The 27,266-nt window shown below is 41.7% G+C and overlaps 1 protein-coding gene across 7 annotated transcripts in view; it reads right to left on the bottom strand.

The window, feature by feature from the left end:
• si:ch73-103b11.2 (putative leucine-rich repeat-containing protein DDB_G0290503) overlaps nt 1-27,080 on the bottom strand; it is a 46,648-nt gene extending 19,568 nt beyond the window's left edge. For 4 of the 7 annotated variants that reach the window (XR_011077861.1, XM_068583802.1, XM_068583803.1 and 1 more), the window contains exons 1-5: nt 26,182-27,079; nt 24,003-24,080; nt 22,177-22,242; nt 5,720-5,871; nt 3,545-3,629 (exon numbers count right to left, since the gene is read on the bottom strand). Coding sequence is in view for 6 of the 7 variants with exons in the window: in XM_068583802.1 (XP_068439903.1) it covers nt 3,545-3,629; nt 5,720-5,871; nt 22,177-22,242; nt 24,003-24,080; nt 26,182-26,301 (501 nt within the window). In the remaining variant the exon portion in view is untranslated. Of the gene's footprint in view, nt 1-3,544; nt 3,630-5,719; nt 5,872-22,176; nt 22,243-24,002; nt 24,081-24,254; nt 24,358-26,181 lie in introns of all 7 variants that reach the window. The other 3 variants (XM_068583806.1, XM_068583805.1, XM_068583807.1) reach the window with 3 other exon arrangements.
• Nucleotides 27,081-27,266: the final 186 nt, after the last annotated feature.

Genomic DNA, 27,266 nt, shown 5'->3' with positions numbered 1-27,266 from the left:
CATTCATTTTTTTGCTTTTCTTACGTATTGAGTTTGTATGTGTAGCACATGTGTCAGGTAAATCTAATATCAAAGTGACACATGTACTAATTGTATGAAAACAAATGCTTGAAAGAGATAAAGAGGATGTGTGGAAAAGAGAAAGACTTGACAGCTAGACAAAGAACAAACAATTTATGGCAAACACATCTGTTTTATTATTGATGATTGGAGAAAAAAAAATAAAGATAATTTCATTCTACAGCGGCAGAATATATTGCAATAGATTTTAAAGTAAAATTAGGGCTGTACTGAATGTCATTGTTTTACATTCAAAGCGTCTACTGTGGTTTTCTATTCTATTCTTTTTTTTAAAATTCAAGACCAAAATCCTCAATTTTAATGAAATAATGAATCAAAGGTTGTTTTGTTTTTCAATTAAATCAACTCTAACGATTATAACTCAGTGACTACATTTTCTGTGTGGCAGTTTTTTAACGGCAGTGAAGATTATGTTTTTGAAAGACTAAACGGCAACAAATATGGATTGAATATTTGTTGCAAAAACTTGTTTATTTTGGAAGTGATAACATCTATCTTTTTCATTAAAATGTTGCCTTTTTGTCCTTTAAGCGTTCTGGAGTTATTGGAAATCTGTAAGATCACACAAGTGGAAACAGTCCTCTTCAGCCACCACTGGAATAGACATTGAAATGTGGATTTAGAATTTAAAAGCCAAAATAATTAACAATAATTTGACGTTCCAAACTATTCAGTACAGCCCTTGATAAAATAATACTACAAGTCATCTTCATGTGAGTCATAATTACTGAGGGCAAACACAATTAAACATTCATTGCTGTTGTGTTCAGCGTGTGATGTTCCCAGTTCAAATTGGTTGGTAATCAGCATTTTAGTCCATCAGAGGAGAAAGATTTCCAAAGCAAAGCGACCCTCAAACATCCGCTTTTCTGTCGGCCTACTTCAATCACCACAGACATGCTGTCACGCTAAGAATCCCTCATGTCGGAGAAGCAATTCACCTTTCACCTGGATTGATCTGGATTATAAATCAGATTAATAAGAAATTTCAAAAGGCACTACGGGGAAGCAGGATAAACAGTTTGGCCAGGTTGAACTCACTGGGTGTCCATTCATGTCTTTAGTGGAAAAACACTGGCTTGCCGTTTTTCCACCCTGCCAAATCACAAAAAACCTTTGATGTTAATGTTTGCTATGTCGTGCTGATTTATAATCAATACAGGTGAACCCAAAAATCAGTCTCAATGAATCATAGTGTCTGTACTTTTTGAATAATGTTTTTTAGTTTTGTTCTTATTTAGGTCCAATCCATGCAAATGTATGGCATGAAGCATTATTAAATGTCTTTTGTGGCTTATGAGCAAACAAAAGACATCCGAATGTAAAAACTACTCAGGGTCAGGCGTTTCAATTTAAGGGCACCACCTAGAAGATAAACACGTTGCAGCGCTCAAGCATTTACAACAGTTTCTGAGCATGTGTAACTTCTGTCAAAGTGGGCGGAGAACTTTCAGGTGGAAAGGTGAGCCCGAACAAAACTGTGGATATTTATCTGTGACGATCTGTATTTCCATCCCAGAACAACTAAACAGAACCATGAGACAATGGCAGAAACTAACATTAGACAAGCAGTGAAAGCATAATCACCCTCACCCACTATTATCCGTAATTATGTTGCTTGGCCTTGACTGTTCCAGCAATGTGTTTTTCACACGCAAGAAAAAAAGATGGATTCCTCTTCTGAGCTCTATTGCTGTTTAAAGCAGATACCAAGAACTTATTGTAATGAAATACACTTGTAGTTTGTCGTAGTCACACTCATATACACAGGGAAGTAAACAGTCAAGGTCATCGCTGTGTCACCACTGTCCCCCTCCTAATGAGCCTTGTTAGTGTCAGCCTGGCAAGGTCACAGTCGGATTCAGGGCGCCGTCATTAGAGAAACCACACAATGAACTGCAGAGAGAATTTCGTGTGCACTCACCACAAATTTGGCCTCACATCAAATCGGAGGTAGAAAAGCTGTATCCCACGGTGGGCTGTACGATATTTAATAACAAGCGCCTATATTTCATCTGATTAATGAAACCATTACTTTGGTAATCAAGTTTGACCTAAGTCGGTTATTTATTTGTAACTACCATACAGAAATCATGCCCTCACATACTTTGACGGGGCATATAGGTGATGGTAATTAAACTTGGTGATGATTCCATTTAGGGATTTGGATCGGTTTGTAATGACACTTTCACATCTGACTTCTGGGACAACAAGCGTCAAATTACAAAGTAATCCGTTTGTACCAGACACACAAGATTAGTGACTGAACGAGCAGATGTCTGCAAGGTGAGACCGTCTCTAATGGATATGGCAATGAAACAGACTGCATCAGCAGACACACAAGTCATAGTCACATTGAGGAAAGTTACAGCTGAATAGCATTTTAGCGATAACGATATCAGGAATATTCTGATTGCTCATTTTTGTTTATGGCCTTCAAACCAGGTGAAACTATGCATGTATTTGAAGAAAGTGACTTGTTCTGCATCGATTAAAACAGAACTGTATTGCTGAAACATAATGAGTATGTCTTGCAGAAACGTGTATGACAATGTGTCAGCTTGTTATCCGCACCCTTTACATATACATGTATCCATTTATTTAAGAGCAGGTGGAATGCAAATACTACATGTACACTACATTATTGTAAATATGACGCAAGTATTTAGTTAGGGAAAATAGCTGACAATGTTTAAACATGTTATTCACACTCTCAACATCAACCACTGCAATTCATAGAGACATAAATACATTAAGGCGTTTGTGGACTGCAGTCTATTCGAACATTGAGACTGCCACATAATGTGACTCAAGAATAGAAATAGGGATAGCATGAACTGTTCATGTTGCTGGCAGAAGAAAAACAATACATCTCTCCCTCTCTATAGTGGGAAAACAGCTGGTGTAGTTTGAGTGGTATGAAAAGCCTCCATCCTGCATACTTCAACAGCACATGGTGTCCTAATAATATATGCATGATCTTTCTTTGTTAGAGCAATGGAACAATATTCCACATGGAGATCACTTATACATGCTCAACATATCTCAAACAGTGTTGATATAAATCGCTCGCTCGAATCATACGAGGAGGCACTCATTATCTGTCATTTGGATTTACTTTAGTTAGAAAGGCAGAGAATGTCAAAAGAGCACAGGAAACAAACAAAATATGCATCACTGCACTCAGTAACAATATGACCAAATTCTTTAACCACCTGAACCTAATACTATACTGTTCATCTGCATTCTCAGTAAAGTTGTAACATCATCCTTATTCTCTGCTTTATGCGTGCACAGGTCTCCGTTGGTATGAGTTTGCAAGGCTTGAGTGTCATTCAGGAGCCAGAAAGCAAAGGCTGCACTCATGACCTGCCTCTCAATTTGGTTGCTTACTACTCATACCTTCTTCAGAATGAGCGAGGTAAAAGCACTTTGCACTGGAGTGTGTGAATAGGTGCATTACCTGGTGAGTGGGTGGATCAACCTTGCGTTTTTTCTTCTGGTTCTGCTTGTTGGTTCTGGGGTACACAGTCAGGGCCTCCTGCCACCTACGAATAGGGAAACAGTCAAAGAGTTGCTCTTGGGAAATGCAGGCTGCACAAACCGGCCACCACTGGCAGATCAATATGTGACAGGACAAAGTTTTCTGGAGCAAAACATGAACCCTTACACTTGTCAGGCAAAGCATGTGCATGACCTAAACCTTCACAAACAGTGAGCTAGTGGAGCGAAAGAAAACCTTTCAACAACATCTCATCACCAAGGTGACAACACAAAGTATCTTAAAGCCTGCTATGGTAACATTTAATCATCTTTAATCATTAACATTTGCTTTTTTGCTCACAAGGACGCAATGATTAAATCAGCCAAGGTGGATTTAGTTCAGTGTTGTGCTTGGGAAACATACTTTTTTTTTTTTTACTACCCTGCACAAATAAGGCCCCCCCCCCACCCCAACACACACACACACAGTTTTTAGCCTTTTGTTGCCTCTGTGCCATCAGACTCTGCTGTAGCACCGTCATTCTACTTCCACACAAGTTATAATATAAAGTTATATATAAACTTTGGATTAATATCAGCCCAGAACAATGTCCATTCTTGGTCAAACTAAAACTAGGATAAAATGTTCATGGTTTAAGATAAAGTATCCAATACAAAAACACACCTGGATTGATTGATCTCAAAACTAACTAATATAATCTAAAAATAGGTGGTAAAATTAACAAATTCTCATGTAATTTATTTAATATAGAACTTCTTGCAGTACAGAAAACACTCTGGCTCTTTTATGATGAGAACAATAAAGTCATGGCCTACGGTACACAACACTCATGCATCATCAAATATGTTTCTCCTACGCCCATTTTGTAAAGAAGACCTTTGTTGCGCATGGTCACACTCTACCTGTCATACTGTCATAATAAATGAATGAGTGTCCACACTGCATTATTATCATACTACAGTAGAATTAATACAAGTTTAACATAACAAGGAAAGACAAACAAAAGAATACATACATTTTGTTTAAATCCTGCTTGTTACAACACTATCAGATATCGGCAACATTTGCGGGGGCTAATATGATGTTGTGACTGCCCACAACCAACAGATGGGAGCAAGATGATGGGAGAGTGGGAGGTGTACAGTGATGCAGCAGGTAGCATAACAGAGAGTAGGTGTTGTGAGTCAGTTCCCTAAGAATAGCCGTAATATGTAGGGAGGGAGAGTGCACTGCTGTGGGGGAGATAGACATGAGACAAATTTCATACTTTTCCAGACTCAAATTTCCAGACTTCTCAGCAGATTTTTCACACCATATTTGACATCAGACTACAAAAGGGCTCAATATTTATTATGTAAATAAATGATTGATATCCACTTTTGCCCCTATCCCCATGTTTGAGATGTTCAAGCTTTCTTTTTCCATTTGGAATCTGCCAACCAGGATTTATATTTGGGATTGTCAAGCCGGGCCTCAGTGCAGTTACCCATTGTGGCCATTCAGTCCACACTACTATGCAGATGACATTTCACTGTCGAACATCTTGCACTCTGCTCTGCGTAGGAGTGTGCTATACAGTTGCACGTCATACTTCTTGCCTTGCTTTCAAAGAAATCTTGTTCGATCTGGCCTGGGCTCTCTATATCTCAAACAGCAGGGTAAGCAAACACACATATTTTCCATTCTCCCTTTTCTTTTTCCATATTCATCCAGACCTGGAAATTACTAAAATCGAATTCCATATATATTTCTGCACTGCGTCAGTGTGTTGTGATCTGGGTCCAGGCATACGGGGGGGTTGTGAACACAGGTGGAAGCCAAGAGAGGCAGGGAGAGGTAATAGTTCAAGAATGTGCACTGTCACTGCAGTGTGGATTGCAAGGCTCTGGAAAGGCACAGCCCAAAAGGAGACAGCAGGGGGCAGAGCAGTTTTGGCAGAAAAAGCAGCTGCTCACAACTATCTCCCTTGTCCAGGTCTCCATCATCCCTATACATGCAAACCAATATAAGGAACAAAAAACATATTGCCCATCTGATGGAATAATTGAACATCATGTATCTCTATATGAAGAAATAATGGCAGATTTGTAAACCCTACATGAACATATCACATTCCTGGTTGTTATGCCTTACCCGTTGATAATCTCTTTACACTCAGCCCGTATGAAGTGCTCTGTGTCAGGGGTCAGGATGCAAAGCGAGTTCTTCTGACCCGTCCTGGACTCTCCATCAATGACGTCGGAGCACTGGTTCATGTTGATTGTACCCTGAGGAAGAGTGCTGGGCTGCGGGACACAACAGAGACGCATAGATAAAGTGTTAAATGGCGACGCAAACAGACGTGCCCACACATCACATACCCCTCCACATGGTCCGTCTTCTCACACAGTCCGCCCCAGCAATCATTTTCCTGCCAATCTTGGCAAACCACACACACTGATATAATCACAGTCTGTGCGCAAGAAAATGTTCTTGTTAGGGGTCCTGTGATATTTTTGTTTCTTGCGATGTGAATCAGAGCATTTAAAAGACAATAATTACATAATTGCATCATGTATGGGCAGTTTATTTGCTTTACTTCACTTGCTCCATTTGTAAATGAAGGTTTCCTCCTGGGAATAATGTGTGGTGTGTAATTTTAGGCAAGAGAAATTTCGGGACTTGTTCACAACTCTAATGGCCTCGGCATGACATTATTGTTAACAGTCGCCGCTCTATCCAGGCTTATGTTCATAATCACCACAGTAAAAATTATAACTCTTAGTAGCTCTGCAAAGAAATTTGTTCGAGCTAAAAAGGGTGGCATCTAGAATCAGGTGCATACAAAAACTTGCATCATTTATTAAATGAATCAGGGTGTTTTAATTAAAGATCATTCATATTACAGCTATTCCAATGTGAATACAGCCTGTTGGTAGTTCAGCGCAAATCTATACCGTCAGACACGTTGTATATTGTGTCAATAGAAAGCGCATGAACGGACCAGTGAAAAAGGACTGAAGAAATGTGCAAGTTCAGAGGTTCACTGAGCGGTTATGAGTTTAATCTGTCTGACGCCTCGCTGCGAGATGCAAACCCAACTATGCATATTGACATGGATGCCATCTGACCACAGAACTTCCCCAATAACACTACTTTGTGTACAATGACTTAAGGTTTCCACATCCAGGTTTATGTAAGCATGCAGTGGCTTTGTGTGTAGGCACGGCTCATTTACAATGAATGGAGGCATGCTCGCTCAACTCTGAACAGATGAAATAATCTATTCATAGTCTATTACAATGCATCACTCTGAATTCACCCATTTTGCTTGCAGTTTTTGTAGATTATGCTTTTCTATTAGCAAAGTACATGTCACACAAACATTATCACACATATTACTAGATCACAAAACTGACTTTTGCTTTGTCTGACCTCCAAATAACTTACGCGAGCAACGGGAGGAGACAGAATAATCTTTGGTTAACCAAGGAATTTACATCTGCTCAATGTAAAGTAAATGAGTACTGCATGACTAAGCACACTAGCCGTGGGTGGATGTTTGAACAGCTCTTGGGCCCTACCTTCATTGCACTAAACATACAGGCTGAATTATAGACACCAAAATGCCCCAGAGGTTTCAAACTATAAGTACCATGTAGCCGCAGATGATAAATTACAGCCCTCTGCAAATCAGAATATATTAGGAGATAGAGATGGAAACCAAATTAAAAGGCATCCCATTCATGTTTGCTATTGCCTTTTTAAAATCTAACTCAAGGACATAATTTATGCAGCATAACCATAGCCTGTCAGCAACAGAAGCCTCTAATGTGGACAGAGAAGTCAATAGTTAACAGTTTGTGGTAAGCGCGGAGATGAGAGGCCCTGTTTACTTAATTGCTATTAAATGTCATTTTCATTCTTAACTCTCTGACCACCGTCTATATTGTAGCAGACAGTACAGTCAAAATGTGGTACAACAACAAAAAAAGAGTAATACAAATAGTATATTTCGCATACAAGATGCTAAAACAAGAGTGCCGTTGGACATTATGTTTTGGTTCAACTTCTTATGGCCATGGGTTTAAAATCACAGAGGGCTCTTGACACTAAGGTGAGAGGCCAGGGCAACAGCCGGGCTTGACAGACAGACGGACAAATAGACGTTGGGACAGCTGGGCGAGGGCCCAGGCCTGCTTCACACTGGACAGAGAGACTGGCGTCAGCTTGACCTGAGAGCCCTGTCACTCTCAGACACGGAGAGAGGAAGGAGGATTGGGGACAGTGGGTGAGAAAGGGGAGATTAAGTCTCAAGCTGGTGGTCAAGGAGAACAGCAGTGTAGCAGAAAAAAAGGGTTTTTGTTGGGACCGCAAGGCCATCTGTCTGTCTGTCTGAGTAAACAAATCGAGAGTACACCACACATGTGGGCTTGAGCTGGAGTCAGAGGAGGATAAACAGCAAAATATTTCAAATTCTGGGAACAGTTGTACAAGCAGCTTAAGCCCCCAGTTTTATAAATCACAGCATCAGATTTTCTCGGACACTGAAAATAAATCAGAGATTGACAGCTCTGATTAAAAACCTATTTTCACAGAGCTGCACACCTGTGAGTGAGAGTCCTTTGAGCGCTTACATAAAGTACGTGGTTGTGTAGGGGTACAGTATGTATAAAAGCAGCACGGGACTGCTCGCACCCTCCCTGCCCCAGCACAGTGTCAGCTGAGCGCCAATACACACCCCTACCCACGGCTCTAGCCCCTAGACCCGGGCCCCTTGAACCCACACCTCTCTGTCACCTAGCCTAGACCCAGTCCCCTCTTCCCGGGCCACTGCTCTCCACAATGGGCCCTTTGTGAAGCAGCAGCAGTTCACACAATGTGAGATTGTCAGCCGCCACAGTCCACAGAGCCACTCCTCCCCTTAACTCTCGACAAGGAAATGACCGAGAGACAAGAGGCCCAAACAAATGTCCTTTTGTGATCAGAGCATGGAAATTATGAAACCCGCATAAACTTATTATAGCCTCTGAAGTTGTTCAGACAATAATATGAATGCTGTCTGGATGGGAGACACAACATCTCAAGGGGAGACGGGAACAAATCAGAAAGAGATTTGGGTCCTCTAGGGCCAGCTGTGATGACTGGAGGGGCAGGAAGACCAAGCACCAATATTTATAGGGATGTATACGTCTGTGAAAGAAAAGAAAGAAAGAAAGCAGCAGCCACATTGTAGCCTAATGTAGCTGTCATACAATCTTCACCAGAACTGTGCAAACACCCACATATTGTACATTTCTTGCATCAAGTACATTAATAGTATTGGATTTATGGATTAGAAAACTTGCATTACATTTAAAACATTATTATTTTGTGTGTGCTTTAAAAAAATAGAGTGAAGGGAGACACTATTTCCAGTTTACCCACTCAGGAAATACAACTGATCCACTGCATTGTTTCGTCCCAACTCTCCTCCCCTTATCATAGAGCAATCATTTGTCTTGTGATATCTGTCCAGATGGTGTGCATCATTACAACAGTGTTCATTAGGAACCAACTCTCTGTTTAGAAAAAGGTAATTAGCATGCCTTAGCGCTCCTGGCTTCCTTCATTCTTGGTCATTTTGCAGCTTAGCAAAACATCCCATTCTCCCTTATGACACAGCGGGAGAAATATTTGCTTCTTTTGGCTGCTGGTTGATGATCTACTCTCAATTTTGGTTAAAAAGCAAATTCTCTTCTTCTGCCATCAACATTTTTGGGTTTGACAGCCTCATTCCTAGTCATGGAAAGTAGAAGTGCAGCTAAACCGACTCAGTTAGGAGGAGCAGTAGGGAAGAGAATAAAATGGCATATAAATCATGGGATCGAGTCGCATATTTCATCATAAAATCATGAATCATTTTCTGATTAATATTCTATCAGTATCTAAATACAGGTTATTGCTCAATGTCTAAGGTAGTTGTAAACACCTGAAGTTGATCAGAAACATCTGTTATTTGGCATTAGGTGCCAGTTTGTCTGCCAATGTTGGTTGTGACAAAATCAAAAGCTTGAACTTCACTTATTAAGTTACAATGCTCCTCTTCAGACATGCAACAGCAGGATCCTCCAGTTCGTCACCCTGCACCCGAAGCCATTTGACTTTGATCACTGAAGACATGAAGACCAAAAAGAAAGCCAATGAACTGGCCCCGCTTCACCCTGACTCATGAACATGGCCTGGAATCAGGTCTCTTCAGGGTCCAACATCCTCTGCTCATTACCGATAACAGCAATTATGCAATGAATCGTTCCATGGCAACACAAGACAACAGAGGTAAATACACATTTTTGATACCAGTGAGCATGCCCAAGAAACCAGCTGCAGGGGAAACATCCTCAGGTGCCAGACGAATGCAGTCACCTTAAGTCTTGCTAAAGAAAAATACCAAACCTCTCTGTCGCTCTCTCTCTCTCTCGCTCTCTCTTTCCTTCCCAAGTCCACAATTATACAATGATATACAATGCAATCAAACCAGGAACTAGAGCTGACAGATTGGTCATGGGCAAGATTACAATCATCACAGTTCCAGAGTCCTCAATAATTACACCCCAATATCGAGACAACATTAAGCCAGTACAATCACACGTGGTATTTACCTTATAGCCTCACTTATAATGCCAACCCTAACCCTTGCCTGTACTTTAGATAAACATAAAGCTATATAAAATCTAACTAAACCATATGGTGGATATCTGACATCTCTGTTGGAGGGCCAAGTGTAGACCTCGAGGCATTCTCAGATACACCTCACTCCACTGGTATGCTTTCAAGACGTTTAAATGAACGCTACGGTGGAGGCATCTGCTCTGCACCGCAGTGAAGGCTAATTGTGAGAGCACTGTATAGAGACAATATTCGGAGAAAATATCCAAACTCCACGCATTTCACACATATTTGCAGCAGGTATTTCAGAGGGAACTGTGGGCGGTAGCAGTGCTGCATCTCTTCTGGAGAATGGTGAGAGAAGTGGGTGGTTTAATGCTGTGTTAAGAGGCCAGCAGTTGACAAATGCAGAGGAGGAGGAAGAGGAGGAAGAAGCGCCATTTACTCTGGCGAGTACAGCAGACTTCTTTTCAAAAAGAGGCTAGGATCGGTCAATCAGATGCAAAGGTACTTGAGCTACATGAACCAGAACTATGGCAACCAGCAGTAGTGGCGAGCTCAGAATAATTGTGTGGGTGCAAATTCAAACAATGTATCAATAGTACATTATTTTCTTATTATATTAAATACGTAACTGTAAATGAAGCAGTATCAATTGTGTTTATGTAAGTATATCAATTTAACAAATTAATAATTTTAAAATCCAGACTGATTATGAGAAATCAGCCAGTCTTTGTGTCGGTGGTGACAGAGTAGATGGGCGGCTGCAGAAACAGGTGCTACGATCGAGTTGTGTCATGTTGCCTTGGCTGTTGACTCAGACGAAGTAGAGTTACTGTGAGTATGTGTGGTTTTCCAGATGGGTAACTTTTTCCTTTTTGTGCTATCCAACTCCATCTCACATTCGTCAAGGTGCTCCTTTCTGCTCTGCACACTTATGCCTCATATTGTAGACGGTTTACGTTTGTAAACTTCTTTCTTCTACGTGTGTTATGTGAGCTTAATCTACTTATCAGTTCAGCTTTTACACTACACTTTAGTCAGAGCGAACTAAAGGCTGTACGAGGAACCAAATAAACTTGATTAATGGAAATGTACGTTTTTGCATGATGTGTAGCAAGCCCCAAGAAAGTGTGAGGAGAGCCAGGCGTTGAAGCACATCTTTACATAGTGGCTAAACAGTGGAAATACCATTTTGGGATCGTCACGTGACACCAAGGGGCCCCAAAATACACATTTTGTTTAGAGACTTACATTGGGTGAGAGATGATCTTTTAGTTTTTTTATTTATTTTTTAAGGGAAATCAAACTCCCAGAGTAAAAAAAAAAAAAAAAAAGAATAACGCTTATTTAAACAATTAAGTCAAAAGGTTGTAAAATGTACTACCAATTTTATTTATTTTGTCTCCGTGAAATTATGGTTTATTTGTTTTATTTGTTATTTGGCATGGCTGACGGCTCAAAGCGGTACAATACCCATGAGTTGCCATGGAGAAGCAGTCTGTCAGAGGCGTGACGTTATTAAAGAGCCATAGTTGCTCGATTAAACAAATTGACAAAATCCAGGTGAATGGATTTAAGCTGCTGATTGTAAAACCAATTCTCAACAGTGAGGACATTTGTAGATAATTGCCATCTCTAAATTTTGTGATTTTAGTTTTGTCCCGTATCGCAGTAATATCAGTGGACCGTGGAGGCAGTAAAGTGTGGCTTCTGCATATGTACTTCACATCTTCATGTTTCTTTCAGTACCGTACCATCACTAACGAACTTCTAGAGCAGTAAATCCTAGAGTTGCAGCTCTAGGATCAGTTTTTTTTTGTCTCCACTGCAAAAAGCAGTTCCAAGATCACAGTGTGCCCCAAAACAGCAGAGTCTGGATTACTGCAGCGTCCCAAACGGGGCTCTGACACAGCACTTTGGAAAGTAGGCCAAGGTGAACAGACACCCATCATATGCAGTTAGTAAAGTTGCATGGTCTCAATGAAAACTATCCTAATCAAAATACAAGAGGAACATACATATGTTTCACTCTAGCACATCTAAAGCTAGTTTCTGAAACTCAGTCCACGTTGTGTGAAGAAGTGACAGGAGAGTGCAGTCAGGCTTCCACTACCTCTTTGATAATGACTGCAAATCTGCCAAAGCCGAAGTCAACGCAAATTAGCCCATCAGGCGGAAAGGAAGGGAAAATGGGGGAGGCTTTGGAAAATTCTTTCTTTGGGAATTCTGGTTATAGCTCGGTTTTGGGGCAAGCAGTTTTTCCACAGGGCTGAAGGGCTGCTTCCTACAAGGCCAGGTCTCGGTGGTTAGCAGTCAACCTGCTCAAAGCCGTGCAGACAGCAGAACACTTTGAAGGCTCAGAGAAGATTCATCAGGGAACAAAAGCTTTGGGGGAAAATTAATTTCCAGATGTTCTAAGACTGGTTCAAATTAAAAATGTCAAAACTAGTATCAATACAGAACGCTCCTCAACCAATACGCAAATACTGTAGTTTATTTATATAGAGGGGGCATTTCGTGTTACTTTTTTCTTGAGAGAAAGCACAGAGGAGAAAGCACTAAGCTGATTAGGTGCTGAGATGGAGGTAAGCCAGTTCATGGCTGCTTGAATTTGGCATTTTGGGCCAGATCCTAAAGAAGCTGGAGGGGGTTATTAAAGAGCGAGTGGCTCACCCGACAACAATTAGCAATAAGCCAACATACTTACGTTGCAGGTTATGGAGATTTAACAAGCAAGACCTAAAGATGAAATAAGGCGTTGTGCTTCTGAGATATTTTCACTTGCATAACAAACATTTCTATCTCCAGCTATACCCCTGCTATTGAATTCAAATGAATGATCAACAGACTAGGGCTGAAGCAATTCATCAATTTAATTGATTAAAAACAATAGATCAATTGTAATGTTAATGTTACACTGTCAGTGATTCCACCATTTTATATATTCTGTTTTACTTGGTTTTACTTTACTTGTTTGGTAAGAAAATGGCTTAAAGTGACATTACAGACAGTTTCTATCTGTTAATTGTTTCAATTATTTATTTTGCCAGACACTGATGCAACATACATTCGCCAATTTATTATTATAAATTATAATTATTATTATTATTATTATAAATTATTACTCCCGTGATAAAATCAATCCATATCAGATTCAAATATAAAGTCAATTCTGACTTTTGAATACAATATTGAAAATATTATCAGACAATGTTGTGATATTATTATTATAATATATTTGATATTAGGCAATTGCTTTATTTAAATCGGGAATAAAATATGAAATAATCACCTTTAGAATATTAAATTAATCCTCGACTAATCGGAAAAAATAATCATTATATTTAGCGAGAAAAGATAATCGAGTGTAAAACTATACCAAACCCAACTCCTATACATCGCACTTTCTTCCCGTCTAAAAATATCTAGTCTGCAAAGCTCTGACTTTAACAGGTGGTTGGATTTGTAATTCGCAAAGCTGAGGTGAAAGGTCATCCAATACACCTGCACCTGTTGCAACTCAGAAAGACATTCAACTGCAGCTGTGGCTGCAGCAAGCCATCACAGGGCAGCAGCAGTATTAGACACTTGGTCTGGGGCCAGGTTACAACTGGACTTCATCCAACTGAGACGTCGTACTGCAGTGATGTAACTGATCAACCTCCAAAACACACTCAGCAATAGCTCATGAGCATGAGAAATTGTGTAGCCAAAAGTTATTTAATAACAGATATGACCTCAATGTACTGGTGGGTTACAGTGGTGTAAGTAACTAACATAATTTTCCCTTTCTCAGAGTCTCAGTGTCCCTACATCCAAACCATCGCACATCCAGACACCTACCCACATACCCGACTGTTTTATTAGTGCGCGTCACAGGGCTGGCGAACCTCCCACCCTGATGCTTTAAATTAAACCTTTTGTCGGCGTCCTCGTCTAGTGTTGAGAACAAACTGAGCGAGCAGTCCGTCAGGCCGGCCATGTTGTGCTTTATAGACAAGGGAGGGTTTTGGGAGAGAGAAGTTACACAATACAGCCGGCTGCTCTGGGACACAAATGATTTATTGGCCAGGGAGAACTGGAATGAAAGACAGAGATGCAAGAGTGGCATAATAAGAGAAAGTGAGGAGCCGAAAGGATAGAAAAGTGAATCAGACTGAGTAATGGGAAAGTAAAAGTGGGGACCATGCAAGTGGAGTGGACACTGGTTTAGCAAAAGCCTCCTGGAGCCAGCCTTTCTCTGGATGATGAATAGCTGGAAATCATTAAAAAGAACAAGAAAATGAAGGAGGGTACAAAGAGAAGGATGGTAAAAGACATCCTGAAAAAAAGAGCCTTTACAGGACTTCACCATTGACCATCTAGCCTTATGTTCAAGCCAACATGGCAGCCATTTTCACCAAGAAAACCTTGAGGGCACAAGTTAACCATCAACTGAAATCCAACGTCACGAGAAAACTGATACCTTATGAGAAGTCATTTGTCATGAGCAATATATTACTAGTTCACTCTGGTGCTGATAGACATGTGCCCTGTGTTAAATGATCCTGTCCACAGGCTCATGCAACAGTGAACACCAATATAATAATAGACCTCAGGGTTGAACACAAGGACCGTCTCCACTTGCTTCCAGCCTGCAATAGATGAAGCTCAAAGGCTGAACAGAACCTTAAAATCAGTAGTTATGTTGTGGAAGGTGCAACATTATTCATTTCATGTTAAGAGAAGATATGAGCCCAGTTATTGATGGGTACGATCTTGCACCAATTTGTCTGTGCATTTCCAGGTCAATAAATGTCAATGACTGTAGTCACATTTTCAATGACAGCCCTCTCTGCTCATCCAATCAAAGACAGGCAGCTTGTCCCCTCTTGCTGTGAGTTTGAGAGTGCATACTGGAGGACAATGTTGTTTTATTGACTGTAACTTGAATCTAATAAGTTGTTTGAAGCCATTATAGACCGGTCTTTTTTCACACATGTAGAATGAGAGTGGGCGAAGGGAGACCAGTTGGAAAGCATGAAACATAGAGAACAAGACCTAAAGGCACAATTAAATTTTGTTTTCAAATCAGCTGGTCTTATTGCAGGGCAGCTCTCCACGCGTCTGTACACTAATGACATGTTTAAAGATAAAGACATTAAAAGTAGCCAGAAGGGTGCCATGTAGATTAGTGGCTCACACCAGGTCAAACTCTGGCGTTTCATGTTGAGAGAGCAGACTTGGTCCTTAGCCAGACAGGGTTACTGTACTTCTGAAGAAGTATTTAAACAGTGAACAAGTGGAGGAGATAAGATTTGTTTTATCTTAGCCACATCCGGAATGATGTGGTGCTCAGGCAAAAACTGAAGAGCACAGACAAAGTCAGACAAAAAAAGGCCAACAGCAAGCCAGATTGGTCATAGATCAAGAGAAAATACAACCCTGAGACCTTTCACAGCATTCAGCTAAATCATACCCTCCTGGTAATGGTAAACCTGTGTCTTTTCAGAAAGCAAAGCACTCAGTTGGAAAGTGGGCCCGCATGTTAGGTCACTTGGAGGACAGCAAGCTCCTTGATTAGCGACCAATGTGAGCTGGTGGATAAGAAACTCTACTTAAGCGTGGATGCACGGTGTCTTCACAGACTACCAAACTGCTTCTGGCCTGATATCTGGAGAAGATGTAGTCAAGTTGGTTGTGTCCGTGTCAGGTCAATCATCTCATGAGAACAGAGGCTGACGCCTTGGCTTGGATCTGACTGGGAGACTATGGCTAAAATACATGGTGCATGGTTTGGGTCGACAAATCTAGGCCTGCACGATATGAGGAAAATCTGCATTGTGCATTAACATTGTTAAATATTGCGATGAAGATAAGATTTGCAATAAATAAACAAATATTGATATGCATATTAGCCAAACATTGCCTATGTAGACCTGCCTCTGACTATTTTCAGACCAGAGTTAGAATTAAACATTTAAAAAACTGAATGTTTCTACAGCAGCAACAGGAATATTTACAAAAGCAAAGTCACTATATAAACTCAATGTCAATAAAATAAATAAGTATGTGAAGTTTCTTAAGACTGAAGAGCACAGACGTTAGTCATAATGAGTCATTCATCCCGTCTTCAGTCCTCCCTGTGATGTCAATCCCTGCCGTCAGGTACCGTTGGTAGAGAAAGGAGGGGCTGCTTCGTGTCAGCCAGCAGCTGAGTTTACAGGATTTTGCCACATTTTAAGATTGGTGGCAAACATCATAGACAGATATGTTTTTATAGCTTTTGTAGCTGAGGGTTATGTTGTGCTGAGACTTAATAAGGGTTATGAAATAATACGACTGAGGCTTACTAGTCTGCACCAAGACGACAACATTTTTTTACTCCAAGCTTGTCAACAACAGTGCACCGCTTTACTCCATCCGTTCCACCTTTCACAATAAAATCCTGAATGCAGACACTGTAAAACTGCGTATTAGAGGGAACTTAAAGTCCTTCAGGGCCTTAACTAAGAGACAACTCAACGAAATATCATCCACTTGTTTGCAACTACTCGGTATTGGCCGAGCGAGCGTGCTGCGCTTGTGTAAACACAGTGCTGGTGGATGACACAGTGCGGGTGAAGCAGAATACAATATTGCTTTTGTAACGTCTGTATCATGTTTATGCTTGCTGAACAGGTGTATTTATAAATTATTGACTTTATACTTGAGATGGTGTTATTGCAATTACAGTAACAAGAGTAGATGTTGTCAACTCAAGTGAAAGTTAAGCTTTGATTGACCTGGTTTACTTCACTGTCTCCACCGCAGCCTCGATGATCTGCTCATTGACTGTGTGTGGGTGTGTGCGTGCGCATGTGTGTGTGTATATGGCCTGTTTAATACAAGGTTTTGGTTTTTTAATTGTTCGGCGCGTGTCTCAATGATTTTTGCATGTCATATTGCTCTGATGATTAAAATCCGATTTACCTCGTCAAGATGCTTTGACATTAGGGATGCCATGTTGAGGACATTTTCCCACTGGTTGATAAACCCGTGAGAACATTGGTGTTACCAATTACACCAGACATTTTACAAGGAAAGATATTCAACGATGACGCTCGGGTCTCGCATTTGTTGACGCACATTCAACTCCTACTGGTTGGTCGTGCCACCTGCACAGTGGTTTCTAAAACTGGAGAGAAAAAGGCGCTGTGTGTCGCACCCTCGTTCTGGTCAGCCGCCCTCGGCCGACAGCTTGGGAATTCCTGGGATAAAACATAAACAAGGGAATGTCCCTCTATAAATATAGTAAACTGGGCGACAGTTTTGGGGATGTGGGGTTGAGTGGCAGTTACAGTGTTGTAGACTTTGATGATTACAAGCCGTATGAATGGCTGTTCCCATGGTTTTGTGGCTTTGTGCAATGGGAACAGTGACCCCACTGTAATCCATGGCTGTTTACATTCCTGCAGATCAGTTCCTACTGGAACCAGGGGGAAGGAAGGCCAAGGGTTAAAGAAGACTCTCACGCACCATATCTCCACAAAACCAACACCCGCCTCACACAGGACCCACACATTGTAAATAACCCACAATGATCCAATAAGAAAGGCTTACTCTGTCTCAACGCGAGTTGTGATCAACATGCATTTATTATTCACCATTTTCCTTCCAATCCATTTTTCAACCCTAAATCCATCTATTGATCCATATTGTACTGACAATATGTCAGTACAATATGTACAAACTTGTGTACTGCAGGCAGTCTTAACTTGCCTCTCCTCTCGGTTTCCTATGCCTAGCTGTGATTGGAGGACTGGAGCTCCCTTGTAAGTATCCCTAATTTGATGGGGCGGGGTTGTCAGCCTCCACTTATTCTCTGCATAGAGAGCCTGAAGGCAACAACACAACTCAGAGGCCCTGCCCTCACATCATTCCCTAGAAAGCTATCCTCATTCCCAAACCAACAAAAGCCCCTCAAAATTGGTTGAAATAGCTCTAAATGTTTCACAGGGCTAGAGAAGGGAGAAGGTTTATGCATGTTTCAGCATGTCAAAGTTTCTTACAGGTTCGAGGGCAAACCTTGCTCAGCAGTTGTATATTGCTTGTGTCTGTAAGATTTAGGAGAGAGGCAACAGCATAGTGTACCTCAGGTTAAAAGAATGCACAAATGTGTGGGAAATGGAGGGAAGTTTGTTGAAACTCTCGCAGTTCTTGGACTGTGCTCTGGGAGCAGGGGTCCACTATTTCAATTCCAGTAAACAGAGGAAATTAATTGAGTTCAGATTAAATGAGAATGACTTCAACGGCTGAAATGTCATGGGAACATCATGTTCTCCTCGGAGCAACAATGGATGTGACTGTGGTACAGACAGTCAACTACAGGCAATGCAGTCTAAAGGCAAATGCCATTCAAGAGCCTCTGAATGGGCCTTTTGTGCAGTGCAACTCAACAGGTAGACTGTTTGCAGGTATACTGTGCATGTTCAATCGGGAATGAAATACATCGACAAGTATCAGAACACAAGGTGCAACGTCTTTTTGTTTTTGATGCCTCTAATCAAAGTGCGGACGTCCAATATTGTAAACATAAACAATTCACCGTCATAGGTTATAAAAGAGTTTCAGTGCAAAACAATATATCCAAAAAGAAAAGAAAGACAACTGAGATCACAACAAAGATTGAGACATTGCAAAGAAAGATATTTCATCCACGGTCGTATGATGATGAGTGTGCGAGTGTGTCAGTAGGAAAAGGTCACGACAAGGTCAATGGGAGCTGGCTGTTGCGTGGGATATTTCGGACCACATAGCAAAGTGGTTATTAGAGTGTAGGTGTTGATCACTTTAACTTGCACTGATGTCATTAAAGTGGCTTTGTTGAGCTGCAGAGTTCTTTACACCCACATACCTGCCCTCAGCACGAGGTGATAATGGATTGTGTGTGTGTATGCGTGTTTCTCACATCACTTAAACAACTTGAACAGCTTATTCACACAGTTGTGTTTGGATGGCCGCGTTCATATTTCTTTACCTCACCTCTAAATGATTATAAGACCCCCTTTTCTCTCAACAGTGTTAACTCAAGGCAGCTGAAGCCGAGGGTGTCTCAAACCTCACAACACCTGTTTCTGACACAGACTTTGCAGCCAAACACCCACCGGTCCCAGGTGCATTCAGTCACACAGCACGAACACAACTCTGTCCGATACAGCTTTGCACATTAGTTTCTATGCCGTGTCTGATGGGGTTTTTTCTACAGTTAAACCTACTGTAGAAAGGCTTGCTCACCACATGACTAGAGACGACCTCAGCCCACACACTCTTCCAGAGTTTTCGGTCCTTTATCCCTTCAGTCGGGGCAGAGACAGCGAGAGCTCTCCACAAAACGGAGAATAACTCTCTCCCATGTTACACATGCCATGGCAGACAGTTGCTGGACAAAGGGACAAAACATGTTGTCTTGGCAACGCTGCTCTGAAACAACTGCGTTGGCTTGCTCTGGTAAAAATAGCTCGTACATTCAGCGAATACTGTAGACTGAATTGACAGTGGGCTTTGGGAGTACATTCATCTCATTTTCATGTTTACGGCAAACAAAATGTAAAATGCTAAAATTCAGCCTTGGACACAAAAAAAAGTCCACATCCTTCTTCTTCGGAGGCCTATGCCAAGAACGATCGCTGAAAGCTGCACTAACACATTAGCCTTGCATGGGAGCACACGTTTGACGCTGGCCAACATTTTCAGCTATTCACCCTGTCCATCCTTTCAATCACAACACTTTTTCTCTGTATCTTGCTCATACTGAAGCTACACGTTCTTCTCTTTACCACTTGTCTCTTGTACATAACGGCTCCTCGAAGCCACAGCGGCTCGGAGCAAAACACGATGGCAGTGGCGCGTCCTGTTGGGTGTTCACTGTAGGTGGGCAACCCCAAAATCGATGACTTCAAAAACTGTGATCTCTCCCAGGCCTTCGCTAACCCATTCCTTTCCCCCAGAGCTGTGCCACATCCTGCAGGTTGGGACCGCAGCCCATCTGGGTTTGGTTAGAGCCAAGACACAAGAGTCATAAAACGAGGCCGAGAGGAAAACGGAGGGGCACCTCCTCATCTGCAACCCCGACCAGTGCTCTTAGATGCGGTCTGGAGCAACGCTGTACTGCTGATAGCTGGCAGTCTTTAGATTTGACCCGATGTCGTTAACCATATAGCATCTAAACTGATCATAGTGTCAGTCTCCTTTTTGTATTAAATGTTCAGTGTTGCAATCTGAAACATTTTGGACTGAATATTTCAACCGCATGCTATATGCCTACTACTGCATACTTCATAGTGGTGTATCAAATTTCAAAACCAGAAGTCTTATCCAGTCTGGGGAAAATGACTGAGTGCTACTTAATCAATGTTGCAAGAATGCCTAAGTTGAGATAACTTTTAAAAAAGGCAAAAACAATACTGGCTACTTGAATTTGACAGTAAAAGATACTAAATAAAGTCATACACTCAAACTATCTGGTGTTATTGATACATATTGCATATTCAAGCCACGTTTTGGCACTATATGTATTGTACGTCATTACTTGTACTGCGTGTAAAAGGCATTAACTTTTCTAAAATCTTACATCGCCACCAAGACTCTAACCCTACCTGATGCTCAAACAGTCCAAATAATAATTGCACCTCTTAGTCCACAGAAAACGAGGGCCTGAGAGCCAATTAGCCAAGTTTGTGCAGCTGTTTATTCAACACTAAACAATTATTCTAATGAGTTTGGGGTGACAAGTGAGGTTCTATATTTAGTGTCACTTGATATTTCCAGCTTCAGACCCTTGCTACCCCACTCTCCTTTTGATCTTCCATTCAGAGCGGAGATGAAAAGATGAAGAGTGACATCCAGAGAGAACGATGAATGGAAGGAGAACATCCGCCTCTTTTCCTTTGTCTCCTCCAGAATACATACAAACAAAATGTATTTAATGGAGTTTGACATTTAGGCCGAACTTTTTTGGCATGTTTAGTACAATGAAAACCTTGGTTTAAGAAAACTTAGATGCACTATGCAAATAGTAGCTTTTCCACTTGACATATTGCATATTTCTATAGGGGGAAAGAAATGACCCTGAAGGGTACAGTAAAAAAAAATAAAAATCTACACAGCATCCTAGCTCCTGCTGCTTCTATTACATAAACCCTCTCAGCGTATCTCTCCTCTGCCAGAGAATGCCACATACAGTATGAAAGGGTCAGAAGCAACAAAGCAAGTGCTGTTTCAACTACTTCTGCTTTCACCTCGTTTCAAAGCACGTCCACGTTTAGAAAAAAACTGCAGTGTGCTGCTTCGGGTCAATCAATATTCAGCGCGGCCACGTGCTGCAGTGCCTATAGAACTATAGTATTCAAACAAGTGACCCACAAACACACAAACTCAAAAGAAGACACAGGCAGTCCTCACTTTAATATTATAATTAATGATAGATATTTAGCAGCTGACACCAATATAGATCACTAAAGACACTAACAGCCTTCATGGCATTCAGTGTTTTATAAAATGTTTTCTTGTTTTGGAACAGTAAGGTACAACAGGGCTCTTACACAATAAGTGCGTTAGCCACTAAAACAAACATACACAGCTCCGCACATGACTTTTATCATTATTATTGTCAACAGCACAGGCGTTCTCCTTTCCTTTTAACACCGCTGCGTTAGTTAGCTTAGTGTTCAACACGTTCACAAAATACTCTGTTGGATGAGAGAAAGCGCTGCTGTTTACAGCGACATCACATGCTGCAGGTTCCTCTGAAACATCCCCATGAAAAGCCTCTCTGCTCGAGTCAGGAATGACTTGATACTGTACTGTCATCGGATGATTATTATTGTAAATCAAGCAACAGTTAAACCTACTGTAAATAATCAGAGTCACGAGGACCAAAAACAGAGAAAAACTTTTTTTTTTATTAAAAAAAAAATATCCAGAAGAAAACTTTCACTCACCATTTCGTCCAGAGCATAGCGTAGTAAGCCATGCTCGTAAAGAATGAAGAACCTCCTCTGCCATTTCTGTAAAAAAAGAACGTTTTGAGTTACTAACATGGAATCACCATCCACATCATAACAATCCCAGAAGTGAGCCTCATCAACATGTTATAAAAGGAAGAAGCAACATGTGAACAATATTTGTTTTTTAAAGCTGTATTGTATTTTACATTAGTTGCAATAAAACCTTGAATCTTGGCCACGAGACTGAACTGCATACACATACACCCAGTAAATACACAAGGGCTAGCACGCTTTGGGAAATGGCTGCCATGCAGTGGCATGCCAGTTCTCTGCACACTTTCTACTAAATCACAACTTCATAATGGTTTTTAGTGGGAAATCAGATTGTTTTTCTTTATAAATAAATATATAAAGAAAAAAAGACGGGAAACTAAACACAGGTAGTAAAACCCTTGTTTTTTTTCAGTGGCAGCTGAATGAACCGGTCTTCAAGGATGTGTAAAATGCACATAACTTTAAAAATAGGATATCTGACCGCATGAGGTGCACAATGTTGATGGATTCCAGCCTACTGGGAAATGTCAAGCTGTTCATATTTTCACAAGGGATTTATTTTTTATCGTTTGATTGAATTGTTAATTCTGTATATATAATATTTGTTAAAAAATGATATGTCGACAGTTTACATTAATATTTGAAACTCACACTTGATGCGCTGCCCACCCTTCCTAAATGCAGCATTTTGTCTCAGTGTTAAATATACTGAGCTCCTATTCCAACTGAGCCAAATCCATGAAATATTGAGGTGTTTTGAAACCTAAAAGGCATTGGAAGGCCGATGAGTGCTGATAACCTACACAGTTGATGTTAAAGGGTCACTGCAGTCATATCCTTTAAAAGTGATAGATAAGTGGTTTACAGGGTTGTTGTTGGACAAAATACAGCCACAGAGCAGCATCCTGTCAGACTAAAGTGGTCCTAAAACATGACTCATCCAACAAGTCAGCTCTTTTTTCTCTGTTGTTTGTTTGTTGGTCAGTCGAAACCTGACTAACCTGCTGACCTCAGCACTACTGGCCACCAATTATCCACCGGCGGTAAAAAGCTGATTGTAATAGTAGGCCGAGCACATTAGCAACTATGTCAAAGCAGCAGCAGTCTGTTGACAGTAGTTGAGTTGAAGGATCCAGAGGTGCTTTTCCAAAACCCATATGGAAGCCATCAGTGTGGCTGTGAGAACTGAGACTTTTCCTTCTCCTCCCCCACATTCTCTCTACTCCTCTTTGGGATGTACCATCACAGTATAATCTGTGCTGATAAAGGAAGCGGAGCAGCAGAGCAGGTCTCCCATTACATGATGTTAGGGGAGCAGGACTCTTGAAATAAAGCCAATACTAGGCTAATTATTGCTGGAGAATCAGACTTCTTCTGATAGCGGGCCGAGCCTCCCACAGGAAGCTGCTGAATCCATGAATCAACTACAGGAGCCACAATAACCAGACGTCCTGTTTGTCAGATGTCAGATGAGAAACTGAATTAAAGGAAAGGCTAGCTTCTTAACTTACTAGCTGGCCTAATGTACTGAACAATACCTGTCTCATAGTCAAAGCTGTCGAACACAAAATCGCAGGCACTGCACATATTGACTCTTGGTATGAGTAGAAGCTGCAGACAACGAGCCAAATAAAGTTGTTCTCTTCGAAAAAAAACAAACCCTTTTGTTTTCATTAAGCTGCACCAAATGTATATTAACAGGAAGTCAAAAAGAGCAGAAGAGACAAAACTATGCTCTGAACAAGTACAGCAAAGGAACCACTTACCCGAGATCTGTGTAAGGGATTGTCAAAATTGGTCCCCTCTGGTGCCAGTAGCAACCATCCTCCATATATAGGCTTTGCCTGGTGAAGGGAAACATAATTACAGTCTTGAAAGCAAACACGTTAACAGGCACATTGACTACTTGATTGACAGTTCAATTGTGCATTTGAATTCAGGCGCTTCCCTAGTTTAAAAACGTGTCCTAATATCAGACAGGATTACAAGGACACAAACACACACACACACACACACACATTTTAGCTCAACCCTGGGAAGGTGTGCATTAGTCACTTGCTGCCTTGAGTTGACTGCAGGCTACATTCTCCAGCTGGCTGTATTCCAGAGCACCATGCTGTCCTGGGAAAAAAAGGAAAGGCTAACACACATGATTTTCCCTCTGATCCTCTAAGTGGGTGGACTGGTGGGTGGAGGGGGCAGCAAGAGGCAGAAGTTAGCAAGAAAAACAGTGGATGAGAAACAGGAGAGAGAAGCAGCGCAGCGCGTTTGTGGATCCAGATTTGCAATTCAAACTTGCTCTGAGAAATGCAAGTTGGCCTGGCAGTCTTTCTTAAATCGTTCTGATACTTGAACTCTCGCCATACTAGTAGTCAGCATTTGTTTGCTGAGCCAAAAAACAAAAGGTTCTGCATAACCACTGCAAGGTTGTGTGTGCAGAAGCACACGTTTTACTAAATATGTTTATACTCTTACCTACACGGCAAGCGCTTAACAAACTAAGTCCCTTACGTAATCCAACAAAATTCTGTCTGTGGCACAACAGCCAACAAATCAAGTTGAAAAGCACCGACATTTAAAGCTGCCTGGCACCTCCATGTGCCTCTATCAGTGGTTTTGATTACAGTCATAACTTCCTCCCATGTAAAGCCAAATATAATCCATTACAATCCTGTTTTGCTTTGATCACAGGAGGTACAATACATTTCTCAGCTCAGTGATTTTTTTTGTAATCACAAGTCCAGCTGTAACCTTGGACAGTCGAGAGCTTGTGAATGTTCAACTTTTAGAAGACAACCTGAGAAGCACACCTGAGATGAGTTATTTGATAGTGTGACTGCAGGAAAGAACAGTTGGAAAGAAGCGTTGGGAGGGAATCACACTCATACTGGGACACTAGCCTGTCTTTAGTCTGAAGCCCAAGGAGAAACATCCTTCCTCACATGACCTGACAGCAGCTCAAATGGCCAGTCCTCCCATGAGAGACAAATGGACAAGACGAATCAGGGTCATCTTTTCCTCTTCAATGATTCAGTCGATCAATGGCGTCATTTGAGTGAGTTTGTGTGTAATTCTGCACTAGTAGCGTGGGGCTTTGAGCGGTGCAAAAAAAATTCTGGGTGGAAATAGAGTCATTGGCTCTCAGTATCTTCTTGTAAAACAATGAACAACAAGGACAGGCTGTCCCGGGTCTCCAGCCTCTGAGTACTGACGTTAACCTTTCACTGGGTGCAGTCATCAAAGGAGTAGGCTGATAGCCAGTGGGTCCGAAATTCCACAGAGAAGAACAAATAACCTCAAGACTATTTCCAATCCAACAGAGGAGCCATTGGTCACGACGAAGGAAACCACAGGAAAACGTGTACAATGTAAATTCGATGTTAACCCTCACCCAGCCGCATTGAAGACATCTCCAACAGAAGAAGCATCAGTAATATAAACTGTATGTGGGCGACTCTTGGCCGGTCCTGTTAAACAGCTTACCCAGAGGAGTGATCATGATCTAGACCTGTGTGCCCTGATGTCACCTTTTACAATCCATCAACAACATCAGCATCATTGAAACATCTTCATTAGTAAATATGGGAATGCAACATAGCAATAGGATTTTGACAGTCCAGTTCATTCATAACACACAAAGAAGTATTAAAGCATGGGACATTATTGCAACTAAATACATATGCTACTTTGCTACCAGGAAGGCAGCCAGGTGGAGGCCTGTATTGCATGAATAAAAGTAAATATACCAAGTTTCCCCTGGGCTGTAAACTAATTATGTCCAATTAGCCTAACCTTTGCACTTCACGGGCTATTGACACATGACAAAGCGTTTGAAATGAGCACATCATGCGGACAAGTAACAACAAGCTTTCACTTCTCCTTTCAGATCGGCTACGATATCATTATGGGACATCCAATGTTTAAAAAACACAAGCACAAGTTCACCTGGTTTAAGTCTTCGTCGTTCAGCAAATGGGATTCTCTGGGCTTGAAGCAGTTCTGGCATTTGCTTTTGTTGAAAATGTTGGCTTGAAATTTCCGACAAGGATTGTCTTTGGATGACATGGTTGACGGAGAAGGCGACACAAAAATATAAAAGAATAGAAGAAGAAGAAAAAAAAAGAATTCCCCAAAAGTTGTTGGAAAAGTTAAACTGTTTGATTCTCGCAGCCAAATGCGTTGAAGTCAACTTGCTGCTGGTGAAATATCACGGGACCCCTTTCTGAGAAAGGAGCTTGAAGTCCATTAAATAGTAACTCGCGTGCTGACCACCTGTCCTGTGTTACCTGAGGCAGAGAGCCACCTCCCCTAAGTGATCTCTATGCCCGTCATCTTGCCTGAGGGGGTCGCCTCCCGCCGCCAACGTTCACCCCGCTAACTTTAGTTGTTGTGTGCAGGCGTCCGAAGAAGTTGTCAGACGAGTACAGGTGTGTGTGCGCGCGGTCTTTCCTGTCTCAAAGACGTCCCCCACCGAGGTGTTGACGTTTCACAGGTGACATTCCGGGCCTCGAGCTCACTGCAAGGGTCCCGCCAGCCTCCATCGAGCGGCGCGGCTCTACCGAGGGAGCGAGTCCACTTTGGCCCCTCTCTCTCCGTCTCTCTGCCGAGCAAGGGACACCGCATTCATTGCCGTTAACACCGATTTGACGCTTCTAACGTCTCTCCTCAAGGCCAGACACCGTTATCCAACTTCACGAGCGCCATCGACTCGGCTTGTCACGCCGTTGGGTCCGTTCCGTCGGGTCCCGTTCGCCGTAGCAGCTTTACCGCTGGCACTGGTACGCAGTCTGCGGTTGGTGTTTTTGTGAAAATCCTCGTTTGGGCCGTACAACCGGGAGGTGGAGGGACGGGGGAGGTGCTCGGGAGAGAGTGGACTCGTGATCGACGGCAACCTCGACCAATCACATGCGGCCAAAACCGAGACCGTGTTTTAACTGTCCAATAGGAATCGTTGAAAATCTCCAATACCCTCGCTCATGCTAGGTGGGCTTTAAAGAGCCCATGATAACAAATAACAACTTCTATGTAAA

Source organism: Clinocottus analis, unplaced genomic scaffold (assembly GCF_023055335.1).
Source record: "Clinocottus analis isolate CAN_PGR_092001 unplaced genomic scaffold, fCliAna1.0.p SCAF_19, whole genome shotgun sequence".
Classification (NCBI taxonomy): domain Eukaryota; kingdom Metazoa; phylum Chordata; class Actinopteri; order Perciformes; family Cottidae; genus Clinocottus; species Clinocottus analis.
This window is presented reverse-complemented; position numbering and strand designations above follow the sequence as displayed.